Source organism: Crocodylus porosus, unplaced genomic scaffold (genome assembly GCF_001723895.1).
Source record: "Crocodylus porosus isolate Cpor-Errol unplaced genomic scaffold, CroPor_comp1, whole genome shotgun sequence".
Taxonomy (NCBI): Eukaryota; Metazoa; Chordata; order Crocodylia; family Crocodylidae; genus Crocodylus; species Crocodylus porosus.
In genome coordinates, this window is record NW_017728910.1 from 24290713 (window position 1) to 24308235 (window position 17523).

A 17523-nucleotide genomic window follows, 5' to 3' on the forward strand; every position below is an offset into this window, starting at 1 on the left:
GTGAGGCCTCACCTGGAGCACTGTGCCCAGTTTTGGGCCCCACATGTCAAAACAAAGATGTGGGCAGGTTGGAGAGAGTCCAGTAGAGACTGATAAAAAATGATCAGAGGCCTGGGAAGCCTCGCTAATGAGGAAAGGCTGAAGAAAATAAGTTATGTAGCCTGGAGAAGAGAAGACTGAAGGAGGAAGACTTGAAAACAGCCTCCAAATACCTGAAGAGCAATTACAGAGAGGATGGAGATGGGTTTTCTCTCTGGTAATAGGGGACAAGACTAGGAGAAATGGCCTCAACCTGCAACAAATTTAGGCTGGAGATTAGGAGGAGCTTTCTGGCCATGAGGGTGGTCAAACACTGGAACAGCTTCCTAGAGAAATGATGGCATCTCCATCCCTGGAAATTTTCAAGAGCTAGTTGGACAGATGCTTGGCTGGGATGGTTTAGTGAGAGATGATCCTAGCTTGGGCAGAGGGATGGACTAGAAGACATCCTGAGGGCCCTTCTGGCCCTACTTGCCTACAATTCTCTGATTACTTTTTGCTATTTTTTTCCAGACCATCTGGTTTGGTCAGAAAAAACAGACTGGCCACTGACATTTGTTCAAGCTCAGTTTCTGGTTTTAACCCAATGCAAAATTGCAGGCACTGAGGAATGTTTTAAATCTGAACCATTTCTATTTTCATATTTTTTAATCATCAAGAAGGCGTTTCTCCCACCATTGAGTGCACATTTGTTTTTAAGAACAAAGGGTCCCTTTCGAGAGAAATGACAAAGGCAAATAAAGAGAAAATTGCTCAAAAGGTGAAAGAACAAACAAAACCCTTTTAACCTTTTCCACGCAAGAATTAACAATTGGGCTTGCTTCTCTTAATGTTTCCCCTTCCTGATTAAGGCACCAAGAACACATCCAGTATAGATCACAGCAGGATGGCACTCAGACCCCTATGCAACTACCCACATAAAAGTGCAATCTGCCTTTTGCAAAAAGACAGGTCACAAGGCCTGCAGAAAACAGACTGCCTGGGGGGTCTGAGGGAGCAAGGCTAATGTCTGGAATGTTTTTCTTTTTAATTTGGCAATTTAGGGCTGGTTTCAAGTGTCAGGATTATCTATGAAATACAAAGCCAGGAAAATCATTTACAGATCCAGCTCACTGATATGTGCTTTCTAGTATGAATTCAGCATAACCCACACACACACATCTCTGCTACCTAATTTAAGAGCAAAGTTTAAAGCTAATTAATAGAGACAATTTTTATAATGCACAGAAGAGATTCTTTTCTCCCCAGTGACTGGCAGATTAGACTGTACTACAACTATCACAAAGTATGTGATAAGGAAAGGCTGCACGAAAAAGGATGATTTAGTATGGAGAGAACATGACTAAGAGACAGGGGACAGGATTTGATAACAATCTGCAACTACCTAAAAAGGTGGTTATAAACAGGATGGAGTTAAGACTGTTCTCTGCAGCTGCAGGGTACAGCACTAGGAGTAACAGTGTAAATAGGTATAAGGGACATTTAGGTAGAGATTAGGAAGAATTGGTTCATCACTGGAACAAACTGCCTAGAGAGACGGTGGAATCGCCATCACTGTAAGAGGTTAGACAGACACTTGGCCAGGAAGGTCCTGCCTTAAGCAAAGGGTTGGACTAGATGTGACCTCCTGAGGTCTTTTCCAGCCCTACTTTTCTAAGATCTCATAAAAAGAGAGTTACCTCTTTCAGTGCGTCTTTTCAGTAGACAATGTCTCAGGTTCAGACTTTGTCTGCCCAGGCAGGTTTGCTTTTATTTATAGGTTTCCACCCTACATTTCATGCATTTGAAGTGTTTGCAAAGATGTTTTGCTGTGATGCAGCAGTTCCCAACCCATAGCTTACAGGCAATACACTCCCTGCAAGATCATCCAACATCACTTGCAGTCTCAAAAAACGTTGCTTTCACCAACTCAGCTGGTCTAATAAAAGATAATCACATTTACCCAAAGAACCTGCCTTTCAATGAGACAGCAAAATATGATGCTGTCCACAGTGTTACTTGCTCAGCATTGTATCCTACAGACCAGCTAACATGGGGGATAACTGCTCTGATGCAAAAGATAAAAAAACCCCACTGACCAGGCAAGCAAGGCAAGCTCCACCCTCCAAGCTGAGCAAAAAACAAAGGAGGAAGTAAAAGCGGGCATAAAATTAACAATTCTATAAATTCTTACTAGTCTGAAAAAACAACAGGGTCTTAGTAGTGCAGGAAATTAATTAAAAAATACAGCTGTGGTTGTTGCTGTGCTTTAAAGAGACTGGCAAGGCAGAATACCCAGAAAGTATAAACGGTTTAAATGCTGTTTTCCAACAGCTCCAATAAATATTTTATAAACCACTTGGTTAGAATGGAGGGTTAACATATAAACAGCAGTAATGAGATAAGATTTGTAGCCCATGAGCATCAGTGGAGAGAGCCGGGCAGAGGAGAGGACACAGACACACTGCAGAAAAGTAAACAGGCCACTCTAATCCTTCAACTGGCTGTTTCATCACATTGCTTTTTGTGCTGCCTTGCAATCCCCACTGACCTCCCAGACTTCTCGGGTTGATTCGTGCCCCCCTGTTGCTTTATAACAACATTTTAAAGATGCCCATAAGAATTTGTGCTTTAAAACCCTCCCACCCAAAGCTGTGCAATCCAAAATTTTTAACATCCATGTTATATTTAACTTTACACAGTCTGTATCCCCTTAATTCAACACAATGTGTACCCCCTTGAGGGGTGGGAAATGTAATTAATAAGCTCCCCATCGCTGCGAGCCAACAAGCTAGCAATGAGCATGTTGAACAGCCCAGCTCTCAAGCAGACCTCCAACCTGTGCTCTGGTAGGCTCACATCTTGAGCTACAACTAACGGGGCTGCCACTGCTCCGCTCCCGAAATGACACCTGTGTCGGCAACAGCAATTCTTCTGCCGATCTGCTGAGCCCTGCGTTGCGATCATGAGGCCAGAGGTCTGGAGTCAGGCAAAGCAAACGGAGCACTTAGCAGAAAGGCAGCCCACATGCAGTTCAACCCCCAGTATACTGATGGGCTTACCAAGCACGGTAAGGTTAGCTTCCACGATGCAAAGGTGAAGACTTTCCCCAAGGCCTTTCACACCCCTTCCAATCAACCAACAGCCTTGGAGTCAAATGCTGAGAGAGCAATGCTGAATACCTTCAAATCAAGAGATGATCTGAAGTGATCTGGGATGCAAACCTAAGAGGTACTGCAGTAAAACACTGGTGGTTTAACTGAAAAGGAAACTGTAATTACTAGTAGCTGTCACACTCCTCTACCCTGAAGCCCCAGTGCACAGAGAAGGATCCCAGAGGTAGGTATTTTTCCTTCCACTACACAAACTCAGTTCTTCCATGTATCAGTGTCAAGGCCATCACTATATTTTTCCAAACTGGAGTAGGCGTGCTCTCCTAAGCTTTGGATAACCGCTGTATTGTTTAAGGTACTTAACTATTTACCCACGTTATTATCTAGGTATGGATCCTCTCGCAATCGTATTCATGCTACAGCAAGATTCTAGCACTCTTCAATGGCAAGAGCACATTTTCGAGTCAAGCAAGAATCAAGGCTATGATTTAAGTACTGCATTTCTTTGCATCAGAGGTGTTTTGTGCAGTAATAATTAAGGTGATTCCATCTGTCTGAATTTATGTTCAAATCTACTTCAAAGACGAAAATGCACTACAGAAGAGAGAAAAGGGATTCAGAGATTGAGGGCTCAGAGAACCATTCTGATCAGGTAGTTTGGCCTCCCTATTGAATTACGCCATTGAATTACAATTCCTACAGCCAGCTTAATAACCCATGGGTGAAACAAAAGCATCTTTTTTAGGCTGAATGATGTCTTCTTTTGATTTAGAGATCTCAAGTGATGGACAACAAACTATAGCCTTTATGTCCTGGATTATAACAGCTTGTGTTAAGAAAGAAAGGGAGAAAGAAAGAAAAAAAGCTGTTAATCTCCTCGCACACTGCTGCATTCAAAAAAAAAAATTCAGAAATGTCAGATTTTATTACATTTTTATTTTGTTTCACTAGGGAGCTCTCAGCGACTGCAACAGAAAGGCCAAGCCCCAATCTCAACCGTAAATATACTCTCTGCCAGAAGTCAAGGGGAGCTACATGTACGTAAGCAGAGACAGTTAGCTCCTAAAGAATTATTTTCATGTACACGTGGTAACATCCACCCCTTGCAGAAGCATGACATCCACTCGAACGATCAGCTTCAGCATAGTTGCAATCTTAGAGGAAGTCAATTTATTCATAAACAGCCCCTGAAAGGACTGGAAAACAATTAGGGATGCTTGATACATAAAGTAATCTGAAAATGTGAATATGTCACTACAGACATACATTGATTAAATGTCAGTGTTTCCCTGTGCTCAATAAATCTTTTTGGTGTCATTCGAACACTTCACTCTCAAGTTGTTTCAGATGCAGTACTTTAACGTGGTGTTGTGTGCTAGGGGAGGAGAGGGACAGGGGGCAAAATCTGTCTTGTCTTCATTAAGAACATGCTGTGAGAGAACTTCACCGGACTGCCGGCAGCCCACAGGGAAGAGATACTTAAGTAGCCTGCTGGGAAACTCTGATGGAACTAGCAGCAATATTTCCCCTGCCAGGGTGGCATGACTTCCCTAGGGAAAATGTGGATCTTATTAAACAAATCCACTCTTTCACTTTGATCCTGTCTCCATGACTTCCTTGCTGGAACCAACTGCAGAGGGTTCAACATCTCTTTTTTTTTTTTTTTTTTTAAGTAGATGTCATGGGAAGCTTTGACCACACAACAGCCCTAAAGATGAATCGTATCATTTGGGCTGGGAGGCTTGAGCCACTGTGTTCAGAGATTAGGTTTAATAAAGCTGTGAGAACTTTTCAAGTCCAAGAGAAGACGCTTCCCATGAAGGAATAACTTGCATGAGAGCAGTAACGCCCGGCTGCATGTGAAACGTCTAGTGACCGTCAGGCCATTGACTCTTGCTGGTAGCGGATACCTACTCTTCATCAGCTCTCCCACGCAAACGCATCCAATTAGCCTTCAAATGGCACTCTTAAGTCCTTGAACTGTTTCGGCCTTGAGCTTGCCTGGGTTTAGGAGATGGCTCATCTGCAAGTTACTCTGAAGGCCACAGAGGTAACTTAATAGAAAACTGAAGGCTTCCTTTAAGGGAAAGGCAATTGCCAAAGCAATGCAAGTTGACCTTCATATATTAAAATGTTACTAAACAAGGGGGCTTCACACTACTGGGGTTTAAAATAAGCCTTCTGCTTCCTGCTTCTACAGATGACGAGCAAAGGATGAGGCTAGTGGTGCCCTTCTGACAGCCACATCCTCACTTGGCAACCCCTGGGCAATGAAGAGCTTCTACTTCCCAAGAAAGCAACCACATACCTGGAAGGGCAGACATGCTACAGCCTGTAACTTTGCTCCATTACTATTTCTTCTCCACCCAGCGAGCATGGAGGCACTCTGCAGCAGCCAAGTCCCAGGTACCACTCTGCACGAAGCCCAGATCAGAGCCTGACCTCCACCCCACAAACCAATACAGCATACACTCTCTGCAGGCAGCATACTCCTCTCCAGTGAGCAGGGTGTAGCTCGCGAGCTTGCCAGGGTTCAGCAGCCGTGTCTTTCAGAAGTGCTCAGTGCCCAAGAACTGTGACACTGATGGGAGCTTCAGAAAGCAAAGGCCTGCTCTAAAAGGCACAGGCTGGAGCGTGTTAATAACTGCTCTTTACTACCACACAAGAAGGCCTGGGTCTTCAGTTCTCCAAGGCTGATGAGTGTATTTGCTGTGGTTACGCATCCACATGTGAATCTCTTGTCTCACTAGACTGGCAGTAGAGATAAAAGTTGTGTGTCCTGGTAGCCTTGTATTTAGGGCTCCTCACCCTCACGTGGGTTGGACAGTTTGGATGAAGGCAGGAGCCAAGTCTGCAGTAAGGATCAACGAGATGAGTGGGAATGAGAGGAAGTTTGGGTTTCCAGCTCCCTTGTTGGGGATTTCAGCCTGCACACGATCTGCAGCTTTGTTTCAAGAGGCACTCACTATGTGCCACGTGGGAGGTCCCATCTCTCCCAATCATTCGGAAGTGCCGTGGAGACAATGGGGCCATATGACATTGAATTTGGGGAGAGGCAAAGGCAGAGAAGACAATCAGATTGGTACCCGGTGCTCCAGGGGGATGCCAGCACATGGTAACTGGTTCAGATCAGAGCTCTGAAAGCCTCCAGGTCTGGCAGGAAACTATCAGTTCCCAATTATGTCCTGCATGTGCCAAGAAGCAACAATGAAATCAGAGAGCAAAAATGTTGTGTCAAAACCTGTTTGGGTGAAAGATCCCTGAAATATGGAAGGAGCGTGTGGAATCTTTACTCTGTATACAGACGCAGGGTCAACTAAACAGGCCCAGTTGGCTTTGAGCAGAACCTAGCTGCCTGGTTGGAGAAGATCGGGTTGTGCCCACGTACGGGACAGAAGAGCAGCTCTTGGGAGACACCTGCTGCCCACACAGAGAAGCCCAGCTATTTATGAACCAGGCTAGGAGGACTAACGTGTGCTATAAATCTCAGCGCACAGCCCAAAGAACTGAAGCAGAGGATGAAGCAGGGAACACTTTTGTAACTGGTGACTGAGATGTTCGGTGGGGTTTTGGTAACCCAGTTTCTGAGTATGCAACTTTATCTACCTTTATAGGGTCCGATTTCCAGAACATGTTGTTTTGTTCTGTTAGTGGTGATTGGTGGACAGCAGTCTAGAATGGAAAGCCTCCAGATGTGAATGCACACAATGACACCCATCTGTACAGTCCTCTGTCCTCCCTCCCCCTGCCATTGAACTCACCGATTTAACCACGCTGCCCGTTCTCCAAGTCCCTTCCTGGCTCCCCCAGTAATTTCAGCAATAACTTCTGGTGCGTTCTTACCAAGTTTTTCATAGCCTGGCCTCACCTTACTGATACACCCACACTCTGCTCATCAACAGCACTTCCCTCCATCAGCCAATTCCCTGATGAGCCCTTCTGGGCTTCCTCCCACAATGACCCTCACCAGTGGGGCATACTCCTGGTCAAACTCTAGGAAGCTACCAGTGCTTTCCTCCAAGGTCCTTCTCAAAACTCTTCACCTCTTCCCTACAACACACAAGAAACACCAACAACATGGAAGAGTTGCAAGACCTCCCAATGACCAGCTAAGGTCTGTATGTAATCATCATATATTTGTTACCCTGTACTTTACAACCTACCTCCCCTGGCCCCGTGATTATTTCTCTCCCTCCTTTCCTAAGAGATGAAAAACTCTGAGGCTGGGACCGATGTTTACAATATGCCCTTTTATGGTCTATACACATTAGCATAATACAAACATATATGCATTTACACTTCTTCAGTAGCAATAAGTACTGTTTTGCACAGGCCTTTTCACCTGAGCCTCTTGCAGCATTTAAGGCAAATACACTGTTCCCATTTTAGAGACAGGGAGTGCAGACCAAGGGAAGTTAAGTTATGTATCCAAAGCCACAATGATTAAGTCAGGAGCCAGAACTGTGATATCCCCCGGTCAGAGCCAAGACCGAACGCTTTCATCCAGGGAACAGCGAGCACTACTTCCACGTTGGACCCTAGCTCCCTTGAACAGCCCATGCTGAAGCTGTGATTTTTCGAGGGTCTTTTTTATTGTTGCTTATATCTTCTTTACCAAGACCAGGTCATTACTGTTAAGAAATAAGGCATGGTCCTCTCACTGGATACCAAGCCTTCTGCCTCTAAAGGGCTGAGCAAATGAGCAGATGTGGGACTGGAACTGTATCCTGCCCTCCAGCAGGGCATTAGCAGTCTGCTACCAACCCAGCTCATAGGTCATGATGCATCTCTTCAAGCAGGACTTTAACTCCTGCTTACAATCCTCTATCCCTGCCTGCCTTTCTGCAACCAGCAAACCATGTGCAAAGAGCACAATAGAGCAGGGGCGGGCAATTATTTTGGGCAGAGGGACACTTACCGAGTTTTGGCAAGCCATCGAGGGCCATATGACAGGCTGCCGGGGGCAGGTAAATATTAATTTTCTAAATTTTTTAGGGGCCCTGCAGGCCGGATAGAATGGCCTGGCAGGCTGCATTCGGCCCCCAGGCCACATTTTGCCCATCCCAGCAATAGAGAGTTACCAGCTGGCATTGAGGGCACTGTGCAATGGAAGAACAGATCTTTGCACTGAAACATGAAGCCTACAAACCAGAACAGGGGCAGCTAACTTGATTCAGTCTCTTCTGCTTTTGATCAAAACTCATGGAGCAAGGGGAGTACTTGGCCTTTTCAGGAAATGACCTCCTGGGGGGGGGTCACAGCACAGCACGGAACAAAGCAGCAAGCCTTTCACATTGCTGTTTAGCAACGACCTCTGCTGTCCATGGAGGAACAGCTCTACTGAGCCAGGAAGGCGGCTCTCACAGTGCAGTAACAACGAGGAATCCAAGCAACTTGCATCAAGTTACTTCGCCAATCAGCACCTGTTTCACTTCCAGAAACAGCATTAAATATCCGTACCCAACAGAGAGCCAGCCTAAATTCAACATGCCTTGGGACTGTCAGACAAGGAACATCTTCCGAGAGAAGTAAAGGCTTAGCAATGAAAGCCTTGTCATGACCCATCACCAAGAACGGTTCAAGACCTGTTTTGACTTGGACACCCAAAGGCAAGATGCAGGTGTTCAGATTATACACTCAGGAAGAGCTATCCATAAGGGATCTCTCCAAGTCTAAAATTTGGGCTTCCCTCCATCCCCACATGCCACTCATGGCCTCACCACCACCTCTCCTTACCTCATGGCCCTCCCCTTTCCTCCTCCTCTTCATCACTGGCGAGCTCAGAAACTTCCACTTGATCACTAAAACGATGCCAGCCATTCACCACCTCTTCCTAGCTCTCCCCCTTGAGCTCTTGGGCCTCGCAAGAACCTGGACTCCCATGCGGACATGTACAGCCATCCTCCCAACACATGAATGCCCCAAAGAACTACAGTTTCTACCCCCCCAATTCAATAAGCACACTTTGCCTGAGGTGTTGTAAAGTGCAACATCAACAACTGCAATAACAGGAACGTTACTTTAGAGAAGAGTGCCAGACTGTTTGCTCCGCCTGAGTCCACAGTACATTGCATGTATCAAAGATTTCTATATGAAAACTCACGTCCTGTTTGGCATGCATCTACGGAACCAAAAGGTTTATATACGTGTACGTGCGCACGCGTACATCATTTAAACAAAACCTTAATTTTAATACCCTACCTGAAGAGTTAGTTCTAGAGAAGTAACTGCTTCCAGTAAAATTTTAGACAGCAATTAGGGAGATGTATTTGTCTTGGAAGTGCTGTCTAAGGAGGCCTGGCAAGAAGCTGCACATTCAATTTTTAATAAGCTCTCAAACCTGCAAAAGGAACAGAGAATCTAAGTTTTCCAACTCTGTCTCACTGTATTCAGGCAACTGAGCCATTTGTCTGGAAACCTACTGAAAGGCTCATTAAGCTGTCTGCCAAGGATTTATTTGCAAAGACTGGAGCCACAAATGACTGCATTTGCTTAATCAAAAAAGTACCTTAAGTGACATGTAATGAGCAAAACTGCTGTTCAAGTGTTATCTAGCCATTTACTAGATGTAGGCAGGCACTTCCCCTAAATCATGCTTCCTCTAACAAGACATCACTCGCTTAATCCCACTTGGCAACTTGATGCGGAAAAATCTCATGAAGAGTTTAATTGAAGACTCAGAAGTTTTACATACTAGAGCCCCTCAGGAACTTGTTTCCTCACACACAGGTCACTGGGGCAACGTATGTAACATGTAGTGGTTTTTTGTGAGGTGCCGAGAAGTTCTCCAGGTACTTAGATTTAAAGCAACTGCAGCTTTCCCTTGAAGTGCACGACTGTTCTCCGCGCTCTCAAAGAACAGCAGAAACAAAGCTACCAAGACGCAGCTCAAAACAAATGATGTCATGCTGATAGCAAACATTTTGCTATAAAAGTAAGTTCTGAAATGCATAAACACCAATTCAGAGCGTGGTTCAGCTTCACATGCTGTTTCTCAGAGAAACACTTCCACTGTCCACAGCATAATTCAAGGCCACACTTTTTTTTGTTTCTTTTTTAATTCATTTCTCTTTCATCCCAGATACATACCAAGATGCCCAACGATCCATGGAATTGCACACAATGAAACTGCATCCAGGAGATGATTTCTATAACTGACTCAGATTGTACTTTCCCTTTACCCTGCAGCTTTCCAGCTTCCATAAAGTTAGTAACTGGTACAGTTAGCGAGCTGGATGAAGCATGAGACCCTTCTAAAAGCCTCACAGACAAATCTAACTGAAGACTGCAGAAGTGGAGTGAGAAACTGTACCTGAACAGAATGAAACCAAGTGACTCAACTGCAGCCCGTCTCACATCATCATTGACGTCGCTCACCTGTTAAAGAGGAAACAAGATGTCAGGAGAATGGTCAAAACCTCTAACTACTATGAAACACTTTGACTCTAGTGCCCTGCAGATGATTTGATCAGGGATACAGGAGTAGAAAGAGCAAGAAAATTAAGTCATACTGAGGGATGTACTTCACATTAGTGAAGTACAGGCCTGGAGACAGAGACTCCCATTCACATTTCATGAAGTGTTTTAAAATGCCATTCTTTCAGATCACAGATCAATCAAAGAGCTCCGAGACGCAAGGCTTTAAAAGTTATTGTTTTTCTGCCCAGCACAATAAACTGTTGAGAGTTATTTGGAGATGGGAAACATTTATTCCCAGCGAAGAACTACTCTGGGGCCACGTTTTGCTTTTCAACACTAAATTAACATATTAGCAAGCTAGATTAACTTCCTCCTTTAGCTGAAGTCTCTTTACGCTTTGTATTTGCAGACCCTGTGACTTCTAATCCTACTATTTTCATGAAGAAGGGAGAGAAAACAGCCTCTCATCCTTTTAAATCACTGTTTCTGATTAGAGCACTGACATTGCCAATGGAAAGTCCTATCAATGTGTTGGGTGGGTTGTGCACTAGCCTAGGTAGTCCACGCAGTCTGCAGTACTTACAGCTACGTGGAGCAGACGTCTGATAGCCTTGTTGTTCCCTGAGCCGCAGTAAGCCATAGCTACAGTGTACATTCCTGAGCGTCGGAGGATTGGATCCTAGAAGAGAGAGAGCATACTTCAACAAAGGTTTCTACAAGTACAGCAAAGTCGTGAGAGCTCAGTCTCCAAGTCCGTTCAATTCCTGGAGGCTGGAGATTCCAACAAACAGCAAACAGCAGAGCCGCAACACTTGCTCATTAGCAACAAGGCGGCACAGAACAGCTGGCCGATGGAAACATCGTCTGATTACGAGCACCTCACTAGGAGCTGCACTCTCATGACCTAAAGGAGAAAGGGCCCAGAAGCTGTGATGCATCAGAACAGCTGCACTGACCAACGTCACACAACACTCGGAGGTTGGTGTTTCCGGCTATTTGTAAGAACATTTTGACAAGGACATAAAAAAACATTTTAGCAGGGACAAGGGAAGTCTCTGCAATGCAACACTGACGTCAAAATGCAACCTCTCACCTTATCTCTACAGAGACTCTCTATGAGGGCGTCCGCCTCCTCCATCCTCCCATACATCACCAACGCAATTCCAACAGCTAGGCCCCGCAAGATCTTCTCATGCTGCGTTTCCTGTGCATAGCCAACCATGTCCTCAATGGCCTGAGCATTTTTAGACCCCAGCATAACAAGACCCAATGCCAGGCCCGCTGCCTCACCTGTGCGGCAGGACAGAAAAGCAGAAACATATGCTTAGCTCACAATACAGGCTTAATCCTTAATCAGTACCACACCCGGAGGTGCCTTGTACTGCTGAGATACATACACAGCTGTGTCCAGGAGACCTGTGGCTCATCTCCCATGAGCAAGATGGAAGATGGAAAACTGCTAAGACATATCTATGCTGCTTTCAGAGTACCACAAGAAGAAGTCTCTAACAGGCAAGCAGCATAATAAAAAAAATCACCCAACAAGGAATAAAGTAGTATTTAAACAGGGTCTTTCTTTGACCAAATCACTGTGTAAAGGAGCCAGATTTATACCTTCAGCTGCAGGAAGCCCACAGGGGTTAAGATGTGGCCCCCCAGACTCCCCAGGCTGGGTGTCCCTCCCTCCACTGCTCTCCTGCTATTGCTGCTGGAGTCTCTGGCTCTCCCTCCCTCCTCCAGTTTCTGCTACCTGCCCCTGGAATCCTGTGGCCAGGCAGCTTAGGGGAACCCAGGGTGCCAGCACAGTGTAATGGAGGGGAAGGATGGAGGGAAGTGAGGGGGCCTGCACAGCCTGTAGCCACTCAGAAACTGTCTTAGGCCAACAGAGGCCTAGATTATCACACATTGCTCTTCTGTGTATTGTGGCCAATGCAACAATGGTCTCCATCCAACCTCCTGCAGCCAGAAAGATCAGTGTGACATGTGGCTTTTGAGAAGAAAGAGTGTAAGCCAGTTTAAAACACAAGTATTGGGGGGCACAGTTCTCTGAGGGCCCTGGCAGACCTCACACTTATGATGCGATTAGCCAGTTAATCACATCTTAAGCAGTCACCCAGCCACGTGTTCATGCAATTAACAGTATGACAAAACACACAATAAGCCACTAACTATAAAATGTATGATAATTTTGTGGCTGGTTCCCATCATGCCTTAAACTGAACATGTGACCGGTGCACTCCTGGGGTTGGAAGCACACCAAAGGCCTTGAAGGTTCCAGTGCGCTACAGGCACTCCCAGTCACAAGAGCACTAAATGCTTGGACTGTTACTTGCTGGCACAGGGGGAGTTCGAGATCACAATCCTAGGCTGCCCCTGTACCAGCAGCAGGATATGACTGGGACTTGACCCTCCAATCCGACCTCTTACCATGCGTACGTAACATGGGCAGAAGCACAACAGCTAAGATTGGGAACTGGACCCCATCACGCCTTTAACTGAACATGTCAGCAGCCTGAGCACCATACGCAAAGCACGGAATACCATGTCATTGAATCACAGCAGCTGCAATTTTATACCAAGTCTTGTACAGCAGCCAGTTCAGCAGCACTCCAATCCTGATAACGGCTTTAACACAATATAAAAGATCCTTGTAGGTCAAAAAAATGTCAACAACAACCTAGAAATGGTCTATAATTACTCAGATCTATAGCCTGTGAGTAAGGCCACATAATTAGTTGCTTAAAAGGGTCTTGCTTACCTGTCACTGCATCATCTTGGTAGAGGTTTGTTTTTAGCAGATCATACACATCTTGGCGGGCAGTGCCCATGGCAGCTAACCCCAGCCCCAGGCTACCACCATGCCGGACAATCTACAAAGAATGACAATTTTCATTCCTATTAATGCATGTATTATAGTGCACAGACATCCACATCGGGTGAAGAAGCCAGCATTTCAAGCTGACAACTTTTAGTGCACAAACCTGTCCCCCCAACCTTAAAATGGGCTGCTGCCCCCTTTTTTGTGAAACCCACTTCTATTTTTCTGTATGTTCCCAAGTTCTCTCTGATCAAGAAGGCAGAAGCTACTTTCTAGAAAGTCAGTCCATGGACTCATCCCATAAGAAGTAGTAGAAGCCCCACGCAAAGCACTACAGATTTTCTAAGAGAGTCTTTTCTCTCTTGCCAGAGATTTATCTACACAGGACCACAAATGTACATAGCAATGTCAACAGGCAGAATATACTGCATAACAGACACCTGGACTGGAAGCTTATACAGGTATTTACTTATGTGGCATTCACTGCCATGGCAGACAGGATCAAGAATCCAGAGCCACCCACCCTGCATGGAAACATGTGCCTGGGTTGCAGCAGAGTCTGTCGATCCTGGATCGACCTCATCAGCCACCTTAGGAACCACACATAAGACAATCAGCCTCGACTGCAAGGGATTGCCAAGAAATCTCAGTGTCTTGATCTGAAGGATAGGAGGAAGGCAACATTAATTCAATACAAAGCACTAAACTGAGCTAGCTCTTTGCAGCTAGAAAGATTTGTAGAACCCAAGAGGAACTCGGGGCATGCCCCAGAAGAGAGGGTGGGAGGAGGCTGGACAACCATTAATTACGAAACTACTCCAAGAATAAGGAGCCTATGAATAAATCCAGGTTTGAAGAAGCCCATGAGCGAATCCTGAATGAAGTACTAATTACACATAACAGACAAAGCCTTGTGTGCAGCATGTAAATTCCCTGATTTGTTCTTTTGGCAAATAACGGTTAGCCCCAAACAGTGCCTCAGTGTTGTGCTACTAAATCATAGCCAACTGCCAAAGGTACTGAGCAGATCCTTTCCCTGCCCATTAGCAGAGAGGACCATCTCCAGGGAAGAAAGTCCAGTAATTGGTTGCTCTACCTGTATCTCCCTAAGTAGCCTTCTAGCCTGCCATAACAACACGCCTAAGAAAGCTCACAGGGACAAAGCAGGAAGAAAGTTCTATTCTCAGGGCACTGCACCCTGCAACTGGGAACTGGGAACTGGTGTATAACTAATGTCACTGGGTTGATTTAAAAATCAGTCAAACTTCGAACTGATTCACCTCTTACCCATAGCCACATAACACTGGTATAACTCTGCTAGACCACAATGATGTCCCTGAAGCCATGAGACCTATAGCAGCTGCTATAGACAATAAGTATAATGAAGGCTGAAATACAAATTCACAACTCCTTCCTCAAATTCCACTTCTTCCTTTCTTTCTTTTTTTTTAAATAAAATAAAATTGCGTCTCCAGGGCCAAATCAGTTCCAAAATAAATTTCAAATTTTGACTGAACAGAACTCAATTGTTCAGGTCTGCGAGACGCTACTACCAGCAGACTCAGTCTGGTGCTTCAGATACTCCCAAATCCATGCCAGGCATCCTACGTGCAAGTCCCAAACCCAGAGGCCTTTAGGATTCAAATGCCTCCTACTCGCACTTGCTCACTTCCCACTTGTGTTGGGAATGTGAAGGATGCTGAAAGTAAGCACTGCATTGAAGGGGACCATCAAGGTGTATAAGCAGCGCACCATGCAGCTTTCCATAAGCCACTGTGTTACTTATTGCTTTTATGCTATTTGTCATCCTCATTCACTGTCTCGGGTCAGATCTACAGCAAGTTCAGAGGCATGTTTTAGCAAAGCATTTAGTGCACTCCTGGACACTCAGACCAGAACAACTTAAACCTTATACGTACGTCATTACTGGCATTCTTCAGCTGGTTCAGCAAATAGTCAATGATGTCACCCCCATGATTAGCATGAATGAGACCCAAAGCGTAGAGGCCTCCACCCTCCTGATAGGCTGACCCCGGAGAGGTGTCCTTGGGCAGGTAAGTAGCCATTAACTGTAGTGCTTCCTTCTCATGACCCTACAAAAGTTCATTGACCAACAGGGTATAGAGAAAGAAGAAAAAAAATGAGAAAAAAGGGAAAAGTATGTTGAGTTATAAAGACGTTTATCGGGAGTAAACATCTGCTTAATCCATCATTCTCCGTAGTGTGGTGCAGTACTGGCCTTCCCCAACACCAGCACATGCAGTGTTCCCGTTATTATCACTTTTGCAGTTTGTTCACAAAAAGGCACAAGTACAAAAGAGTCACTCAATCACTCTACAAAGCAAACAAATCATAGAATCATAGAAAATAAGTGTTGGAAGGGATGTTGGGAGCTCACATCTAGTCCAACCCCCTGCTCAAAGCAGGACCAGCCCTGACTAGATCATGCCAACCAAGGCTTTGTCTACCGAGGTCTTAAAAATCTCCAAGGATGGAGACTCCACAACTTGTCTGAGCATCCCTTTCCAGTGTCTTACTACCCTCCTAGTGAGAAAGACTTTTCCAACATCTAACCTCAACTTCCCTTGCTGCAACTTGAACCCATTGCTCCTTGTCCTGTCATCTGCACACACTGAGAACAGTCCAGCTCTTCTGACTCCCATTTTGGAGAGTAGAAGACTGTTATTAAATCCCCATTCAGTTTTCTCTTCTCCAGACTGGACCAAGACGCATATTTGGCTCAACAATCAGGCTGCTTTATTAAAGAACTGGGTACAAAAACTACAAAACTTCCTGCTCTTCTTTAACCCACTATCCCTGCACTGAATCTGAAAGGTCCAAGGTGGAATGGAGACACTCATGAGCCAGCCATATGCCCCGACAAGGACAAGGTCCTGTTACTGGCTTCGATTCCTAACCAAGTTTTAAAATCAAGCTGGGCAAACACATTCCCAGAGAAAACAATTTCAGTGACAACAAGAGAAGAGCTTTTATTACGTGAAGAAATACAAATGTAATGTTACCTTATGTATGACCCCCAGGCTGGCAGTAGCAGTAAACTTTGCCCAGTTAGTGGCTCTGGCCAGCCACTCCAAATTATCTCTGGAATGAGAAAAAGCCTGGGTTTCAGTACAGTTGTTACCCCTGGTGATATGTCAGAAGCAAAGATTACTTTCAAAACAGCAGGCAGCTGTGGGAGACAGGGAGATGGAGACCTCTTGTGCTCTGCACTTGCCCTTCGCCAGCTCTGAATTTTGGCTCAACACCAGCAATCACACAAGTGAGCAGCTCATTTTACAACAATGCAGACCTAGGTCAGCCTGTCTTCATGCTTCAAAGACCCTGCCATGGGCTCAAGCAGTGCTTTTTTTCCGAAAGAGAGAACTGGAAACTGTTCTTGGCTGGGAGGGTCAACTGGATCATATAAATGGTCCCTTTCGTCACTTCTTCTTGTTAATTCAGCCCCCAGCCTGGATCTGCACAAGTTCAAAGCTTGCCAAAAAGCCATCCTTGACTGATCAGAACACAGGGGCTATCTGAATGAATCAGGCTCATAATCCATTCAGCCCAGTGCCATCTTCACTAGCACCTAGCACCAAATGCCAAGGGAAGTGCAAAAAAAAGTCACGTAGTAGTCTGCTGTGGAACATTCTGCCCCCACCACCAACATGGCCTCACGCTGGTCTCCAATAGTTAGGATTGGCTTCAGCCCCATTGCTCCTAGTTTAATATCATCCCTTCCAAAAATATATCATAGCTGATTACAACAATTCTGGACCAATTATTCTCGCCATCCCAAAATAATGATCCAACATCTAAACTCTTGACCTCAACAACTGCCAGAGGGAACATGTTCCACAGTCAAAATTCATGCTATGCGCAAAAAGCATTTCCTTTCATAGAATCTGAATTTTCCACCGTTTAATTTCATTCTATATCCACTTTTTCTTGTGTTGGAAATTTTTGGCTCAATCTCCTTTTGGCCCCTGCTACACATTAAATATATTACGCAATTAACTGCCAAACTGCAAAGGCATGCAGTAAGGCAGCAGCCCTAGATTTTAGGAGGGCAGACTTCAATGAGCTAAGGAGGATAGTTGGAGAAGCGCTGAGGTCCTGGGGGGGAGGGGAGCCAGGTGTCCAAGGAGAGTGGTC

The 17523-nt window shown here is 45.2% G+C and overlaps 1 protein-coding gene across 1 annotated transcript in view; it reads right to left on the reverse strand.

The window, feature by feature from the left end:
* The window catches only part of PSMD1 (proteasome 26S subunit, non-ATPase 1), a 111303-nt gene that overhangs the window by 80028 nt on the left and 13752 nt on the right, over positions 1-17523 (reverse strand). The window contains exons 11-16 of the mRNA XM_019532870.1: positions 16392-16470; positions 15288-15461; positions 13309-13420; positions 11644-11840; positions 11134-11229; positions 10444-10508 (exon numbers count right to left, since the gene is read on the reverse strand). Coding sequence (XP_019388415.1) covers positions 10444-10508; positions 11134-11229; positions 11644-11840; positions 13309-13420; positions 15288-15461; positions 16392-16470 — 723 coding nt within the window. The remainder of the gene's footprint in view (positions 1-10443; positions 10509-11133; positions 11230-11643; positions 11841-13308; positions 13421-15287; positions 15462-16391; positions 16471-17523) is intronic.